At 29.8% G+C, this 20,053-nt stretch overlaps 2 protein-coding genes across 2 annotated transcripts; one reads left to right on the top strand and one right to left on the bottom strand.

Moving 5' to 3' along the window:
- Positions 1–210: 210 nt before the first annotated feature.
- LOC110907182 lies at positions 211–2,013 on the bottom strand. Its single transcript, XM_022152201.1, has 4 exons — positions 2,008–2,013; positions 1,629–1,736; positions 1,468–1,559; positions 211–504 (listed from the first exon to the last, which is right to left on the bottom strand). The coding sequence occupies exons 1-4, from the start codon at positions 2,011–2,013 to the stop codon at positions 357–359; spliced, it is 354 nt and encodes a 117-aa protein (XP_022007893.1). The 3' UTR covers positions 211–356.
- Positions 2,014–13,275: 11,262 nt separating this feature from the next.
- LOC110907181 lies at positions 13,276–14,928 on the top strand. The gene is made up of 7 exons (XM_022152200.1): positions 13,276–13,394; positions 13,489–13,815; positions 13,914–14,024; positions 14,113–14,181; positions 14,583–14,642; positions 14,727–14,795; positions 14,866–14,928. Exons 1-7 carry the CDS (start codon positions 13,290–13,292, stop codon positions 14,926–14,928), a joined length of 804 nt encoding a protein of 267 aa, XP_022007892.1. The 5' UTR covers positions 13,276–13,289.
- The last annotated feature ends 5,125 nt before the right edge of the window (positions 14,929–20,053 follow it).

Here is a 20,053-nt window from a genome sequence, read left to right as displayed (position 1 = left end):
TTACCTTCTGCAACTGTTACATTCATATACCTATACATATAATTGTGTGTCTTGTGTGAGTGTTTAGGGACCTGAACCAACAAGACCCTTGAAATCTCGGCAAAATGCCAAGGTGTTGGATCTCGTTTAGGTAACTTAATTAGCCTCCATATAACATCGGTTTGTTAATATACGATTAATGACTATAATATAAACGATGAAATACAGAAATGTTAACCGAGCTTGCGAGAAGAGAAAAGGAAGCAGGGATTATTCCAGAAGCTGAAGTTGGCCTTTTCATGAAGGCGACCGCCATTGAAGGAGATGAAAGCAGTTTGATTACTTACTACACTCTAAGAGTAAGTGTTTTGATACTTTTAGACTTTGTTAGTTGTTTCGGTTGCTGCTTTGATTGACACCATGTTGGTTATGGCCTGAACAATTTGGTTATGGAACTCGAGAAACTGATCGAAACAATCTGTTGGGTCATCAGGGTTAGCAGACTTGGTCAACGTTGACAAAGTCCTGCAACACATGTAAAAACTTGATGTTATAGAAAGCAAGATACCCAGGTCGGGTTGGTTGCTGACCTGTCAACACTTTTTTGTCCACTTTTTTTTAGTTTTGTAAATAAATAATGCGCCAAACAAGATGATAAAAGTTATTTTTGTTAAACAATAATCTTACTTAAACTGAAATGGATTTAAGCATTTGATAGCACTCTGGCCGTATTTTGACCCATATAGCCTGTTTGACACGTCTGCATTTTAGGCTTTTAGCTAAGTTTTGAAACTTTATTCGAATGTCTTGTTAGAGATAAAATATAACCAAGAATGATACAAGTATCAACATGGTAGAGAAGGGCGGGTTGGTTTAGATGAGGGCAGCCACTTGATGATTGGGCCCGTTGAGATAAATTATATACATTTGAAATATAAGAGTAAATGTCATTTTCGTCCCTAAGGTTTGGCCATTTTTTTGACTTTTGTCTAAAAATTTGTTTCTTCGCATCTAGATCCAAAAGGTTTAAAATCTTGTCATTTTAATCCGACTCGCTAACTTCATCACTTTTTTTTTACGTTAAGTCGGGTATTTCCGAAAAAAGATGTATTTTAATTATAAATGCCTAAAATGACAAAAATACCCTTGAATTAACGTTAAAAATGAATTAAGTTAACGAGTCGAGTGACAATGACAAGATTTCATACCTTATGGATCCAGATGCGAAAAAACAAACCTTTGGACGAAAGTCCCAAAAGTGACCAAACCTCAGGGATGAAAATGGTAGTCTACTCAAAATATAATGATTTAGAAGGTTTGTTAATTAAAAATACATATTTGGCAATTTTCGAACCGTTTAACCAGTTTAAGTCACATTTAATGATTGGACCCGTTTGAGATAAACTATAACCCAAATTGACCCCATCATAAGCAAACGGGTCGAAAATTGCCACCTCTATGATAATGAGTAGGATCAAATAGTCATACTTGAGAGACCAAAGAAGAGTTTCGGAGGCTGAGGCATTTCTAAGCGCTTGAAGGGCAATTTTCTGTGCTCTTTCTTGTTGTTGAACAGCTTCCTATAATGTATCAAATTTATAGAAAAATTATAAAATTTATAAAAAAAAGGTTAAGAAACTTGAAGTTACCTTTCCCAGTAAGCTTAGCTTTTGTGGCAGATTAAATGATAAACTGGTTTTGGAAGATGAATGAGGAGAAGACGCTACTCGTGTGTGTACTCTGTGAACTTGTTGGTGCTACCCTTTTTGTTCCTAGGATCGTAAAAAAAAGCAATTAAGAAATATAATCATAATACAAAATTTATATGATTTGATCACTGGTAGTTTTGATAGGGCATACTGTATTACCAAGTTACATTTTATAACCAATTTTAGCAACAAATTACCTATTCAACCTGTATCAATTGCTGCAGCTGGAGCTCTATTTGGGTCGAAAAATATATCACTTGAAAAATTATCGACGAGCCAACCTCGAGCTCGAGCATTCATAAGTTAAACTTGAGCTGACCTTCATCTCATCGTCAGGTGGTTGTAATTTTGCGTTATTAACGCGTCGCCACCTCACACTCGATTTTATCTCATCGTCAGGTGGTTGTAAGCTATTGACAGACTGATCACACCATAATTTTTTTGCAAATAAACCATTACTATTATGAAAAATCTAAGCTTTTTGATCATCAGTTGTTAGCATATTTCAAAGAGAGATAAAGCCAAGCTTTTTTTTATCTTTCAACAAAAATATAGAAATGAACTAAGAAGTACTTTCTATTGATGTGTGTGACAAACGTGTTGTATGAGAAGCACTTTCTTGATATATTTGTATAACTTATTTTTCGGTTCCTAAGACTGGAAGGTATGGTGTGGGGAGGATGGGTCGCCACGTCATCTGCCACATAAGCGGGTGTGAAGGGGATGGACCAAAGGGATGGGGGATGATCCCCTTTTTTTGTTTTCCTAATCTATTTATAATTTTACCCATTTAATCAAGTTTGGATAACATAACCCGAATCTGCCTGTTCATAAGAAAATGGTGATTGCTGTTGATACCAGCTTCAGAAATGCGCACACGCATATTTATATACATGTGATCTTATAATTTTCTTCTTAATGAAGCCGGAATACCAAACCTTAAGCACTACTTTATCTTAACGGGTCACATCGGTTCAGGTTGAAATGGGTTGTTTCTATGACAGACATGCCGGGTTTGGTTGATCCATTAACAGTTTTCTCTTCTATAAAGTTTTAAACAACTCATTAATGTGTTGATTTTGATTACATAAACAATACTATCACAAAAATGATATTGGGGTTATTGGGGTTGAGAACTGTGAAAAATGCTCTATAGAATACTAACAAAAATGAGTTCCGTGCTGCAAATTGTCGCTCCCGCAGCAACGCGCGGGTTCCGTACTAGTATATTTAAAGGGTGTTTTGCTTTTATTTCATAGTTGTTTTTCTAAAACCCACTTTCACACAAAGTGGTTGTTGACCACTTTCTTAGAAGTTTTCCTAAAAAGAGTGAATAAATTTGAAAGCAGGAATCTACATCGAAATTTAGAATTTCAGATATTTCTAGGTGATACCACTTTTCTTCTCTTTTCTTTCATTTTTTTTTTTAACGAGATACCACTCTTTTAACATGGGTCTAAAAAGTAAAATCATAGTTTTTTTCTAAATTGTTGGACCGTCCGTCCTGAATAATATTCTATTAGAATAGTCATATTTATTCTATTAGCCTCCATCTCATATAAATATAAAACAAGGTGATTAGTAGAAAAACAAACACAACCGATAAATTAAACCAAGATAGTCAAAATCAACTGAAAAATACTAATGACTCGGTTATGTTGTTTTCAATAACCGAGTTTATGTTAGGTTAGGATATAAGGGCACACAGGGCACTCCCGTTATTTACCGTGATACAATTGTATCACGCGTTGAACCCACCCCCACAACAAAAGTTCAACGCGTTATAGTATAACGCAATCCGATTTCGTGATATTTTCAACGCGTGATGGTTTTTTTTGTGAGTGTAATTGTTGGTTGGGGGGAAATTGTTGGGTGTGGTGGTGAGTGATGACCACCCCCACTAAAAAAGGTTGTGAGTGATGGAAAAATGATTGCTGACATGGCGGAACATGATTGGATATTGTGAGTGATGGAAAAATGGTCACTATTGACCCCCCCCCCCCTCTCCCCTAATAGGAAGTTTTTTTAGCTAGGATGACTAGAAAGTAATTTTGACCATCAATTGATGTAATCAAGGGTTAAGATTAAATAAGTGAAATTGAATAGAAATGAGGAGGCACGTGGGTTTGTGTAAGTGCAATCTAATCAATCCAGTACAATAGTTTCTCTCTCCTCTAATCCCCCCTCCCCCATTTTTTAAAAGTTAATAACTTTTTCAAACGACATTATTTTTATACAAAAATTGCACAAAAAACGAGCGTTTTTTTTATCTTTAAAACGAGTATACTATTGCTATATTTTCGAAATTTTTTTTCGAAAACCCAGTTGTGTAAAACGCAATGGACAAAAAAACGTAAAAAATGATTTTTTTTCTAAAAGACAATGCACCAAAAACACAAAGAAATGTCTTATTTCTAAAACGCAATGGACTAAAAACACAATAAAATGTGTTGTTTCTAAAACACAATGAACTAAAAACACAAAAGAAAATATTTTATTTCTAGTCAAGCATTATTGCGTTTTAATTTCTACAGGCATTTGAAGAAATTCGAATACATGAGTTTTGTTGGTGCATCATTTTAGACTATCCATCACTTTTTCTAATGTGTAGACTACCCATCACCTGAGGTGTTTTATTATGCACATCCAATAGATTCTTGTTTGATTAGGCATCTCAAACTAAAACGCAATGACAAAGAGCGTGTTTGGCTTAGCTTATTTTGAGGGTAAAAGTCCTTTTGAAGGGCAAAAGTCCTTTTGAAGGGCGAAAGTCCTTTTATAAGTGTTTGGCTTTTCTTTGTTTGTGAGGGGGATTTGCCAAAAGTCAGGATTTCCTGACTTATTTTGGCCAAAAGTCCTTTTAAAAAAGTCAGAAATAAGTTAAGCCAAACATGCCCAAAACACTCGATCTTTCTACAATGGTTTCTCAATCGAAGTGAATTGGGTTTTTAAAAACGCAATTCTCACCAGGGTCGGAGCTTCTCGCCACCGGTAACCGCCTCAAATGATAAAACGCAATTTTCACCGGGGTCAGAGCTTCTAGCCACCGATAACCGCCTCAATGATAAAACACAGTTCTTACCGATGTCGGAGCTTCTCGCCACAGGTAATCGCCTCAATAATAAAACGCAATTGAGGTGTGGTAGTAGCAACAGATGATAAACCCATTATAACCTCCTTATAAGTTATAATTCACCTTCAATCATACAAATTAACACATATCATTACAATTTCATATATCTTGTGAAGGTGAATTATGTTTAGAGAAGAGAATTGAGAAGATTACCTGAAAATTGGATCGATCGAAACTCTGGCAACAGGTGGTAGGGGGAACGTGTGGGGTTGCAGACGGCGAAGATACTGGGGAAATGGTAGGGTTTCGATTGTGAATTTGGGAGTTTCTCAGTGAGTAGACGTGGTGGTGGAAGGGAGTTTGTTTAGGGATTTTAAAATAAAAGTGGACCAAAATACCCTTCATCTCTAAAAAATGATTATAATGCGTGTCAAGCTCTATTGACTTCTTAGCCTTCCTAGTAAAATATAACTTTCTATTTGATCGTTACACTAGGTTCTAATTCTAATTGTAACAAACACCAACATTTGTAGTTTTTATCTTTACAGATCGTATATCTATACATATAATAAAAGAAACCAATGAAGAGACACTTGTCATTATTCTAGACCATCATTAATTATAGATAATTATTATTTAATTAAATTATATAACAATATAGCATTTACTTAGGAGACGATGAGTGTTGATTTAAAATATGTTTTTGATAATAAAAATTTGTATTTCACATTATTATTAAATCTAAACTATATAATAAAATAAACCAATAAAGGGACACTTGTCATTATTCTAGACCATTATTAATTTTATACAATTATTATTTAATTTAAATTATTAATTTAATATGTTTTAAACATTTAAGAAATTACGGATAAAATTTCATAAAATATCTTATTATTTATTTATATTAATTACTAGGTTAGAAATTATATCCTAATTCCTTAATTGTATGTAATTATTATTTAATTTAAATTATTAAATTTAGAGTAAAATGCACGAATAATCCCTGTGGTTTTGTAAAATAACACATATAGTCCCTAACTTTTGGATATTACACCGGAGCTCCCTGTGGTTTGACAGTTTGTTACTCCGATAGTCCCTGGAGTGGATGGGGGTTAGGTTTCTCAGTTAAGTGGGTGTGAAATGACCTTAATGCCCTTACTGTATTAAAAAAATATTAAAATATTAAAAAATAAAGTTAACTCAAGTAGCCCCACCCCACCCTCACCCTCACCCTCACCACATGTTACTCCCTCATCGACACACGCATTCTTCGTGTATTTTACAAAACCACATGGACTATCCGTGCATTTTACTCTTAAATGTAATATATCTTTAAAATGCAAGAAGAATAATAATTACATTTATCATACTGATAAATTTATTCAAAAACAACCATCCTTTTATGATGCAACTCACGTCCAGATATTTAAATTTTAAAGTTATATAATTTAATAATTACCGATAATTAATTATACTTATCTAATTAATTTAAATTGAAACATTATTTTTTTGATATAAGTTTATCTAATTGGATAATTGTTATATGCCTAATATGAACATTTCAATATTTTTTTAGAACTAATAAATTAAGACCGCTATTATTTAAATAAAACTTGGGTTATTAAATGTATGTTCACATGACTGTTAAAACTCGTGAGAAAGTCGATGATACAATCTGTCTTCTAATCGATGGTTCAAATGTTTTCATATTTATAAACTTGACAAACATCACAAGTTTTGATCATACATCACATATTGTTTGGATATCAGAAAAGCGTCTTAAAAATATCTTTTTATAATTGTTAAATCTTCGTTATTAATTATTTGATTTTTTTATTTACGTAACCCGTTTAATACACGGGTTATAACCTAATATATATTATATAGCAATAAAGCATTTACTTAAGAGACGTTGAGTGTTGATTTAAAACATGTTTTTGATAATAAAAATTTGTATTTCACAACAAGTGTAATATTTGGTATAACATTGATTAACGGAATAATGGGTGTTTTTTTCTTTTTTAAATTTTAGAATTAAATGTCCTTTTTGTTCATTTGATTTGGGCCTTTTTACCGGTTTAGTCCAAAGGTTTTATTTCCAAACGTCTGATTTTTTTTACCAAAATCGTCCCTGAGATTTGGGATTTTTTTTTTTTGATTTTCATCCAAATGTTTGATAGAAAAAATAAAGCAAATAAGACATTTGAATGAAAATGGCAAAAAATCACAAAAGTGAAGGACTATATGGTACCAAAAAATGTTTTGGATGAGAATAACAAACATGCCCAAACCTCAGGGACGATTTTGGCAATTTACTCAAATCATTGGCATAAACTTAATTTCAAATCGTAAAGTCTTATCTAAACCAAAAAAGTATTGTTTCACTTAACAGTAGATAAACATGCATATAAGTTTTTTTTAAATATAATTTTTTTTATTATTTAGTATATAAAATTACATTTCTTCCACCCGTGAATACATAGGTTTTTTTTTATATAACTTTTTTATTGTTTGGTATATAAAATCACTTTTATTCAACCCGCACAATACACGAGGTTTTTAAAGATAGAATTTTTTTTATTATTTAATATATAAAATTATATTTACTCAACACGTGTAATAAATGAGGTTTTTAAAAATATATTATTTTTTTATTTAGTATATAAAATTACATTTATTAAACCCATGTAATACACGGGGTTCTAACCTAGTTATATTTAAAGAAAATGGTTTCAAATTTATTATAAATATATTACGTATATCTTTATTATTTACAAAATAACAAACTTGTTATATAATATTGTTTTATCAAAAACTAACTTAAACTTATTAACAACATGAATTTTAATTGAACTAGACAGCATCAATAGTTAAGTGGCAGAAAACCAAATTAACCGAAGAGTGAATTTCAAGGATTGTCCTTTATCTTTATACCTATTTTCAGGCGTTATCCTTTATGTTCAAGATTGACGAGTTTTGTCCTTTATGTTTTCATATCATACACGTTTTGTCCTTTAGGCCTAACCCAGTTAGTTTTTTCAGTTAAATTTGGTCATGTGTTTTACACATGAGGGCATTTTTGTCAATTCAAAGGTTGCTGAAGCTTTGAGCTGTAAATCTGCCGTTGAACTTACATTTGAATTGACAAAATGCCCTCATGTACAAAGCACATGATCAAATTTAACTCAAAAAACTAACTGGGTTAGGCCTAAAGGACAAAACGTGTATGATATGAAAACATAAAGGACAAAACTCGTCAATTTTGAACATAAAGGACAACGTCTGAGAATGAGTATAAAGATAAAAGGACAATCCTTGAAATTCACTCTTAACCGAATTTATTCATATTAAGTGTTTGTGTCTACTTCAAATTAGATTTACTATTTTCAAACTTAAGTGTTTGTGTCTGCTTCAGATTAGATTTACATATTAACACCTCTCAATCAAAATTAGATTTGCATATCAAAACCTATCAATCTTGCATTTCAGTAAAGGTTTGATCTAATAATACCTGATTGTAAAATCGTAAACTCTACCTGTTTTAAATAATAGGCATTTGTCATGTAATTACCCATTAGATATCAAACAATCCTACGGATATCAAGTAAGTATGCCTGATAGTTTGTTTAAAAACACCCAGTAAGATTTGTAGGCAAAAGATCAAATACAAATAATCTTAACATACTAAACATACAAATTGAAGGAAAACCCAAAAAGACAAGGTGACATTTTTGTAATTACCACCAACTATCAAAGTTACAACAAAAAATACCTAAAAAAACACAAATTTTTTTTTAATAATTTTTATTAAAAAATCGCTACATTTCGTTAGCAAAAAAAAAAAAAAAATTTTTTTTTGGCTGCTATTAAAAGTAGCGATTTTTTAATAAAAAATGTTAAAAAAATAAAATAAAATAATTTGTGTGTTTTTTTTTATTTTTTTAGATTTTTTTAGGTTTTTTGGGGGTTTAGTTTTTAGCATTTTAGCTTGGGTGGGGGGGGGGGGGTTTAGGTTATTTTAGGTTTTTTTTGGGGGGGGGGGGGGTTAGGTTTTTTTTTTAGGTTTTTGGGGGGTGGGGGGGTTAGGTTTTTTTAGGTTTTTGGGGGGTATGTTTTTTTTAGGTTTTTGGGGGGTGGGGGGTTTAGGTTTTTTTAGGTTTTTGGGGGGTGGGGGGTTTAGGTTTTTTTAGGTATATTTGTAGAGTAACTTTGATAGTTATTGATAATTACAAAAATGCCACCTTGTCTTTTTGAGTTTTCCTTCAATTTGTATGTTTAGTATGTTAAGATTATTTGTACAAGAACTTTACCCAAGATTTGTAAGTAAATTATTTCTTCTTATCATTCTAATCATATAATTGTATGTTTTTTACGACGACAGATTAAAATATAATAAATTACATATATCATCATCACTATAAAATGTTTAAAGTATTTAAAATATGTAGTTTTTATAATGATATAAATCCCAAAAGATAATTTAATAGCTCATAACATATCTATATATATATATATAAATGAGATGGATTTGGGCTATGTGTCCTTTGTCTTTGGCCATCTAGGCTGATGTGGCAATTTGGTTTAGGAGGGAAATCCCAATTAGCTTTCAACAATCACGATTCCAAGGAAAAAAGGCGGGATCCGAATTGAGTTGGGTCGGGTCAACAGAAAATGGATCCTATATGTTATTTTCCAAAACCCTAGACACCACATTCATCTCCATTTTCCTTTCATCTCCCTAATCTCCCTTCTGGTTCAAGCATACGATTCAAGCATTGCCATTCTGAGTCAATAATCTTCATTCTCCTTCATCTTTATTATAAGGTATCTTCGATCTCCCTAAAATAATACTCGCAAAAATGGCCAAAATTGTTCACCGAAATCATACCTACCGAATCTCCCTTCTCTATCTTCTTTTTCTTCTACAATTGTTCATCATCTCATCGGATCTTCAAGATTTTATCAAGATCAAAGGTAAATATACCTAATCGAACCTAGATCTGCGTTGTTTATGTTATTGTATATACAAAGTTGTTTTTATAAAGATTGTTTCGATTGCTAAAAACCATTTGTTTTCTCATTTCTATAAATCCGATAAAAGAAATTAAAGGTGTGTTGTTATTTATGTTATTCGATTGTATTATACAAAGTTGTTTTTATGAATATTGTTTTGATTGCTAAAAACCATTTTTGTTCTGATTTCTGTAGATCTGATTAAAGAAATTAAAGGTATGTTGTTATTTATGTTGTTCAATTGTATATAAAGTTCATTTTATAAAGATTCTTTCGATTTCTAATAACGTTTTCTTTGTTCTGATTTCAGTAGATCCGATCAAACTTTATCTTTTTCTTTCTTTGGATTTCTAATAATCTTTGTTCTGATTTGTAATAACTTTTTCTTTGTTCTGATTTCTGTAGATCTGATTTCGGACTCCGATAATTCGTCAATCAAAAGAGGTTAGTTAAGTGTTATAGTTGTTTTATCTTTTTTAAGTTTGTAATATGTAATTTTATATCCTTTCTGTTCATTATTTTTTTTACTTATTAATATATGTTCTGAATGATTTATGGTTTGTATTTTCTCATGGTGAACCCTCAATCTTTCTTGAAATTCGGACTCGGATTGTTAGTCTACCAAAATAAGTTATGTTGTTCTGAATTTTGTAGATCCGATCATAAAATTGAAGGTATGTTGTTTTAGTTTGTTGTTTATCTACTGTGCATCTTTAATCTAAGCGATTGAACATTTATATTTTTTTTGCAAACAATATCAAGATCAGAGGTTTTGTTATCATCATCTACATTCTCTGATTTATGTAGTGTCTATGAACGTTAATCATGTATTAGACATTTATCAAACTCATGTATTGGACATTTATCAAACTTACTGATTTTTGTTTATTTTAATTTTTCATGTGAATCCCTAAATCTTGGATAACAATCGGACTCCGATCATTCAACAAGCAACAGAGGTTAGTTGAATGTTATAGTTGTTTTCTCTTTTTTAAGTTTGTAATATTGTTTTGTCAGAATCTTTGCTCCACGTTTCTATTGTTTTGTTTGAAGCTTGATTGAATATCATATTTGTTCTTGGAGTTTAATGGTTTGATCCTTGATGTTTGACAATTGAATTTCGGATCATGATAACGGTTCGGTGCTATCCATCCGTTTGTTCCAAAATTATTATTGTTAATTTTTATTTCCTTATTTAGAGGATATATAATAACTTGATTTTAAATTCAAATTTTTGATTTGGAGTATAATATGGAAGTAAACGATTTGGAGTTAATAACACTAATTGGATTTCCTTTTTAGGTGAGTTCAATGTACCTAGACATGTTAATGGTTTAAAATTTAGAGTTTTATATATAATTTTGATTAAATTCTTCCAACATATTATAGTAATTTTAAATTTAAATTATATTTGATTTATTTTTAAATAAAGTTACCTGAAATAGAAGTTGACTACATTCATTTTTTATAATTGCTAATTATCCTAATTTTTAATTACCTCTAATCGACAATTATTGGTTTCTATATAACTAATTAGATTCAAATTATTCAACAATCATATTAAAAAATTTATTGGTTTTTACCGTATATGCATTAAATCATTAAAATAATAGATACGGAATTGAGTTTTGAACTTTCACTGTATTTTAGATGATTATGTCATTCAAGATGCTAACATTTGTATGTTTTCTAATATCGTTTTAATTATTAGAAGCCTGTTTTAAGAATATATTAATATTTTTTTAAAAACGTCAACAAATGTGTTTTTAGTATATTTGGCTGATAATTTCCTTATTTAGATGATAGATAATAACTTGATTTAAAATTCAAAATTTTGATTTGGAGGATATTATGGAAGTAACGATTTGGAGTTAATAACATTAATTGGATTTCTTTTTTAAGTGGGTTCAATGTACAAAGACATGTTAGTGGTTTAAAATTTAAAATTCTATATATAATTTTGATTAAATCTTCCAACATATTATAGTAATTTTAAATTTAAATTATATTTGGCTTATTTTTAAATAAAGTTACCTAAAATAGAAGTTGACTATATTCATTTTGTATAATTGTTAATTATCCTAATTTTTAATAAACTTTAATCAACAATTATTGGTTTCTATATAGCTAATTAGATTCAATTATTCAACAATCATATTAAAAATATTTATTGGTTGTTACATATAAGTTTTACATCATTAAAATTAAATTTTAAGCTTATATGTTTTTTGTTTCGATTCATAGGAAATACCCTATGATTTTGCAAGCTTATTGTGGGATGGAAAAGTTCCATATGGTCAATGTCTTGAACTTATTGATGATGACTTATGCAACTGCATGAGTCTGAATCTTTTTCGAACACAGGAGGTAAGTTTAATTTTATCGTTTTTTGGTGTTTTTTGATCCGGTATAATGATAGTCAATTATTATTTAAAATTTATATTTTGAAGTAAATCATTATTGTGTGTGATTTTAAATTTTTAATTTCGAAGTCAATCATTATCTTAAATTTAAATTTTGAAGTTTGCCATTAATGTGTTTGATTTTAAATTTGGAAGTCAATCATTTTTTTAAATTTAAATTTGGAAGTAAACCATTAATGTGTTTCATCCATTTAGCCATTTCTTTTTCAATTAACTTAATTCATCTTTAATGTGACAGAATTGATGGAGTGATATAAGAAGGTTTCTTTGTTAATTGATTATTCTCTTCCGCTTACAGGGGATAGCGATAAGGTAATTAACATCAAAATTCAATATTTCTATTACTTGAATTCTCTTGCTTTATAATTTCTTTCAATGTATTATTTTGTGTTTTGACTTGGATATAAAACATAATGTGAAGGTATATTTTAAACTTATTTTACCGAGTTTTTTTATTTGGATTGCAGAATAAGTGCTTTGATGAACTAATAGGTGTTTGAATTTTGTGTTTACTTTGCTCTGCATAGGGCTCCTTCAGTTTTTTGTATTCTTTTACTTCGCTCAGTAATTATTCTATTTTCAAGATAAGAATACAAGCCGCATCTGCATTGGCTACCCTACCAACAATAGTGGGTGAATCAGTAATAACAAAACTATTGAGATAAGTTTTAAAGCTTATTGAGAAATATTGATTGTGTTTCTATAAATACTTTACCGTTTAATTTTGTAAAAAACCTTCATATTTAATTTTCAGATATGGATCCAATGAACAACAGTCCTTCATTTTTAAAGCTTATTCAGGAAGATGACCAGATATTTTTGGTACGGTTATTGGTATTCTAAATACTAATCATATCTTTAGTAAACTGATGTTTGTCTTTTTTTTTTTTAAAAAACTCATAGCAAATACCTAATGACTTTGCTTCAATGATTTGGGGAGACCAACCACCTTACAAAGATTCAGTTAAGATTGTTGATGGCAACAAGTTATAGTTTGTAAGACAGAAAAAAACTGATGTTGGCCATGTTCTTGCTGATGGCTTCACCAAAGTTGTTCGGGATAGTTGCATAAGAAAAAATAACTATCTTATGTTTCAGTCATTTGGACAATCATCATTCTTTCTAATGGTGTTTAAATCATTTGTTCATCAATACTGCTTTATATCCAAAATCACACCTGACAAAGACGTTATTGTAAGTAGTATATTATACAATCAGTATGATGAATAATGTTTTCTTTCTGTATATTGGTTTTTAAATTAATTTTTAATTATCACTGCCTATGCAGGTCATGGCTGATGAATTTTGGAGGCAATTTTATGGGAAAATTTTCAAAGGTGGTCAATCAACTCTTTATTTAGGAGATAGATTTTGGAACGTTAAGATGGACGGATTAACTGACAGCTGTGTTTTTACTCATGGATGTTCTAAGATGGTAAACGATCTTGCCTTAGACAGCCGATCTATCTTTGTCTTTTCAATGGTTGGAAATAAAATTTTCGAGCTTTCAGTCTTTAATCATCAAACCAGTACTCAAATTCAGAACAACAAGGTTGAGTTAGTTGTTTTGGATGACTCCATCTATGGTGATGATGGTGATGATTTGGTTATTGCGGTTAGAATTATACATCTATACTATTATTTAGTTATTAACGCGAGCTTACAAGTAGATCTTGAATTTCACACATTGTTATTTTTTATCTTTTTTTGTAGTCCGAACATAAGGAGAAGTGTAGTACTGCCGAAACTGACTTTCAGGAAAGTGTTGTTGTGGAATGTGAAGACGACAAATTTCAGTTGGCAAGTTTTGAGTCTGTGTTCAATGTAAACCCCTATATTTTAATCTAATTTATTAAAACTTATCATAAATATTTTTTTGTATTTATACATTTGTTTATTGTTAATTGTGTAGGATATTGATGATTCGAAGTTTGATAACGTTTTCTCATCTCTACTTGAAATGGAAGACCTTAAGAAGAAGGTAATTTTTTGTCATTGTTTTTTTTTTCGTATTTTATTAAATTTAATTATTATTCTTATTATATTGTTAAACACTTTTCCCTTATATGTAGTTCAAAGATGATTGAGATAAAAAAAACCGATCCGATATGCAAAGCAAGTGTTGTTTGTGATAAAAATCAAAGTTTAAAAGTTTGTGTTCATTTATAGGAGTTTGTAATTAACTGAATTGTTTTACCTATATTTTTTCATTTTAAACCGTTAATGTTTTATGTTTCTTACGATGATCCGAAGGGGAAAACAAATGTTGTTGTTGATGAAAATCTAAGTTTAAAGGTTTTGGTTCAGTTACTTAATTATATTTTTATGAATTTAAGTTGATTACTTTACATTTTTTTTATTTATACGTTTACCTTTTTTCAGGACAAAAGCAATTTTGAGATGGACCTGGACAAATTTTTGATACCGAAGAATAACTCCCATGTATATCTGATTACTTAAGTATTATATAATTCAATGTATTAATTCATTCTATATTAATAATTTTTATACTCTTTTGTTTTATAGGTTGATCCTACACGAAAAACAAATATTTTTATTTCTGAACCGAGTTTGTCCTCCATAGTTGTTTCTGATGTGAGTATTTCTGATTCGATATTTTGTTCGAATTATGATAGTTACTTATGTATTTATTTACCTGTTTTAGACCATTCCGAAATATAAAGTTGATGTTGGTCAAATTGTTTTGCCGATAAAGAGGAATGTATAATATCATATATAACTTTTTTACTTTTAATTTTATTTCTTAAAAAAGAACTAATTATTATTTTATTTGAACTTATTAGGCCACTCAGAAATGTAAACCAGTTATGTTGGTGTCCGATGAGTCTCTTATCGCTCATCATACACGTTCAAAGTTTAGAAACAAAAATGAATCTGTGGTTGTTGATAAGTTTATGGCTGCTGAAACCACATCTGTTAGCCGTAAATGTTCTACATTGAAAAGGTCGAAAACAATTTCAATCATTGAGTTCACCAAAGTCGCCGAGAACAGAATGGTATGTGTTTTCATATTATTAAAATTTATATATTTTATTCAAGTAATAAGCATATGTTTTAGATTACTTTGATAATTTTTTGTTTTGCGACTTTCAGCGTTTACCGTCTGCTATTTCCGATGAGTTGTCTCTTTCTTTTCACAACCTCCGTGATGTTTCAATCCAAAACATTAGATGTGAGGTAACAAACATGAAGACGATAGCGGAAAAGAATGGAGATGGTTACAGGTATGGTTTTTCCAAGTGGTCGGCTTTCTTGAAATCAAATCAAATACACATGGCGCTATTCTTTTCTTTAAATATGTCAAGTCTTCGCAGCTTTTGATTTTGACCAAATTTGTACACAAGACGACAAAGAAAAGAGGCCGTCCGTGACTGTTTGCATTTGTGGTTGTTAGTTGGTTTTGTATATGTTTTCGTGAACTGGTAGTTATTAGTTGATGGTGGGTTTACAGTTGTTTGCATAGTTTCTACTTGATCTTCGTATGGCCCAAGTTGGATGTCAGTTATGTTTTCTGTTTGGACAATTAGTACTTAAACATGCCCTCTTTTGTAAGAAAGTTTACAAGTTAATTTTTGTTTTAATTTAGAACATAATTTTGGTACTACTCTTTTTTCCAATTTTATTATTAGCTTTGCACAACCAATCATATTACTTTTTTAATATCCAAGTATCCAACGCAAACATCCGAACCTCTACATATATTATTTTAATACGAATATATAATTTTTTTCAATACGAATGTTAGTTTTATATATTTTTATTAAAAAATATAACAATTGAATACTCCCGTCGTCCCATTTTAGATGTCATGGGACCCACATTCACACAATTTAAGAAATATTTGAGTATTTTATTTTTTGAGTTGTAAAATGACAATAATGTCCTTAGAAATGACAATTAAATTGGGACAACAAAAAATGGAAGTTTGTAATGGTAAGGGCAAAACTGGAAATTATATTTACATTTTTGGAAATAACAATTAAATTGGGACAACCAAAAGTGGAAATTTGGACATTTAAAATGGGACGGAGGGAGTATATCTTACACACGATAAAACATAACAGTCAAATTACCAAAGAAGTTGATGTTTGAATTTGTATGTTGACTTATTTCTAGATGTATATCTTATATTTTTATTAACTTATTATTTATTTTAGGAAACTTATAAATATTTATAATAATTAACAAAACAATGATAATTTATTTATGTTAAATTATTTGGTCGATTTTGTCTATTCGTAATTTCCAAAGTTTTGTAAATTAATATTTCCATTTATAATGCAATAACATATCCAAATTAATTTTAGATAAATTTGTTTCTTTATTAATTGACAATCATTTTTAAGTAAAATGGAAACTACAATAGAATGACAAATAATTTTGATGTAGATATTTTATTTTTTATCAAAATAAATATAATATTTGTTTTGTTCTATGGTATTACATTTTTAATTAATTATTTAACGATCATTTGTTGAGTACTAATAAAAAAATCCTTATTTTTATTGTCACAGTTTTCTATTTGAAAATGAGGTTTTGTTTTGATCAAAGTTGGGTTATGCAGGTAAGTGTTAAATCTCATGTTAATTTGAAAACGCCTCAATCTTAAGCTTCAAGATCTCGAGTAATACAATTTACATTTTTTTTCTTTATATTTTATAAATACTAGATTGTTGCTTTAGGTCGCGCGTTGCGGCGGCGACGCCTTAGTGGTTTATGGTTGCTGATACGTTATGTGATCGTTAGTTATATAAAAACGCGTGTTTTGACGTATCCGATCTAAATCAATGTAACCTATATAAGCATTGCGGTTACAAAAGAAATGGAATCGAACCCAGGGTGGTTCATTTAGTGAGGGTTTCACTTAACCACTACATCACCCTTACATTTGTATCAAGACCTAGCGCCTTCAAAATGTACACTAACTCGAATTTATACCGTCGAATGAAAATGTATTTTATTTGACATCGCTCGTTTCCGAGAACAATTTAAGTAAAAAACGTAGACCAACCGAAAGGTACGCAAAAAAAAAGTACGAAAACGTATTATATTTGACCATACTCGTTTAAAAAAAATTATGTCGAAACTTGAATTTATGTCGTTTGCGTTGAAACGTTAATTTACACCTACACATAATAATAAACATAAGAACATATTATATTTGACTCGACTTGTTTGATTAAAAAAATAATGTCGAAACGTGAAATTATAACGACATATACGTAATAGTAACCGTATCATAAAATAGGTTTACGGAGAAAAACACGAAAAAGAAAGGAAAGGGAAAACAAATAAGAGAAAGCAAAAGGGTGGAAAGACGAAAAAAGAAAAAGAAAAAGAAAAAACAAATAAGTATTAAATGGAAAAAAAACTTTGAAGGGGTGCTTGGATTCGATCTAGAGTATTGAAGGGAAATCAACGGAGTCTTATCCACTTCATCCAACCTCTGTTTAGCTACTTAATTTGTAGCCAGTATTATATATATATCAAAGAACAGGTCGGTGGCTTTTGATGTGACAGCCACCGACATTTATCTTTAGTATTATATAAATTACCTAATTTTGTTAATCTGAAATTAATTGCCTATATTCTTTTTTTAGAGATGTTGAGGTTGATTTAACTCTTTGGGATGATTATGCGAAGGACATGTGTTCGTACATGCTTAGTCAAGATCTTGAATCCCATGTTGTCAAATCTGTTCATTTTGGTGCTGCTAAAACCTAAAAAGGTATCTTATTAAGTCTAGGATTTAAAAATGTATCTTATTAAATTTCTCATCATAAAAGAACATTCCATTTATAATATCATTTTATATAAATTACAACATACATCTCCATTACATATCAACTTTCAATCTATTCTTTGGTTTCTTCAACCAGGTACTTTGCAAAATTTTTAAGTAATACACAATCTCTTTTTCATGTATCAATACAAACTAATATCATTTATGTTTTATTATACGTTTCCATTTTACTAGGTGTTTCGTATAATGGATCAAATTCCGTTTGATGTTGTGATCATGGAAATTTTTGTATCAATACAAACTAATATCATTTATGTTTTATTATACAAAAACAAGTCATTTGGATACAACGTTTTATTTGATCAATACATGAATATTTTTTTACACAAACAATTTGAATTTCCAAATTAATTTATTTTTAAAAACAAACAAATTGAATTTAAAACCATCAATAACGTAACCGTGAGTACTTTCTTATATTTTTAAAATCATAGTAGGTAAAAATTTAAGGTTTCGAATTTGTTAATAAACTAAACATTAATAATTTATATTTTATCTTTATTTTTTCCCGTTTGTTAATATCAATTTATAAAATATTTTGCAAATCAAACAAACTGTTGAAATTTGTCTCTGTAATTATGTCGTGTATGTTTACCAATGCATACTCCATAGATAGATTTATTTTATAATTTTGAGTTATTAATTTTGTTTACAAATTGACAATCTATTATTATGAAGTAAGATTTTACCTCATATGTTTAACTTTTAAAGTTTCAAAAACCACTTTTAGTATGTTTTGTAAATAATAATTAATAGGTCAAATATAGTTACATAAATAATATTATAACAATAATAAATACATTTGAAAACTACGCATTTGAAATTTGGATTGCACTACAGTCAACTTTCAACCTGTTTGGCCTATATGTGTGGTACTCAACCAATGTGATTGTGCATATCAAAAGATATTGTGTTTGTGTGTTTCAAAGGTTGGTGACAATGGTGGTGTTAAAGGCTTGGAGAATTCATTATAGTTTTTTATTTTTATTTTTTTGTACATGTTAAGTGTTATAATAAAGAACGGACAAAATATTAATAAAGTTCTAATAATCTGTTATAATAAATAAAGTTTTTTTTTGTCGTGGGTCATTCAGTGAGGCAAATTTCTGCCTCCGGTTCTTGCCCAAAGTTTCTAACCTTACTCGCAACCCTAACGACTACAACTTTCAATTCAAAACAATTAAAAAACAAGTTTGTTCGCAACCCTAATGACTACAACTTTCAATTCAAAACAATTATAAAACAACTTTCTGACATAGTTTGATTAATATAAAGTAAATTTTCCTACCCGCGAAGTTCGCGGGTGATAACCTAGTAATATATAAATAATATCATCAAGAGTAAACTGTCAAAATAGTCCCTAAGGTTTGATTACTTTTGTCATTTTAGTCCAAAACTTAAACCTTTTGAATCTCGATTCCTGTGGTTTCAATTTTGTTGTCATTTTCATCCAAATGCAAAATCTTGTCAGATTTTAAGTTAACATTCAACTTTTTTGTTTTTTTTTTCCTCCCTTTTAATGAAGGGCAAAATGATCAGATTTTTTTAATTTGTTATAATAAAATATTAAAAGACCGTTTGACCCTTCATTAGAAAGGATGGAAAAGATAAAAAAAAAGTTGGATGTTAACTGAAAAATCTGACAAAATTTTGATTTTGGATGAAAGTGACAACAAAATTAAAACTACAGGATCAAGATTCAAAAGGTTTGAATTTTGAACTAAAGTACAAAAGTGATCAAAGCTCAGGGACCATTTTGACAGTTTATTCTATAATCAAATACATAACTCAAAAGAAAAGTTCCTTTTCATGTAATAAAACTACTACAACGACGCGTTAGCCAAAATGGGTCAGGTAAAATTAAAAACTCAAAATTTTCAATAATATAGTTTGGGTAAACGGAATGGTTTCGGATGACCGGGTCAGGTGTCACCTAATATCATACCGTACTGTACCCGCTAATATTTTTATCAATCAAATACCTGAACCCGTACCCAAATACCATCCGGATATTTTTAGGTTTCGTGTA

The sequence above is a fragment of the Helianthus annuus genome, chromosome 14 (assembly GCF_002127325.2).
Source record: "Helianthus annuus cultivar XRQ/B chromosome 14, HanXRQr2.0-SUNRISE, whole genome shotgun sequence".
Lineage (NCBI taxonomy): Eukaryota > Viridiplantae > Streptophyta > Magnoliopsida > Asterales > Asteraceae > Helianthus > Helianthus annuus.
This window is presented reverse-complemented; position numbering and strand designations above follow the sequence as displayed.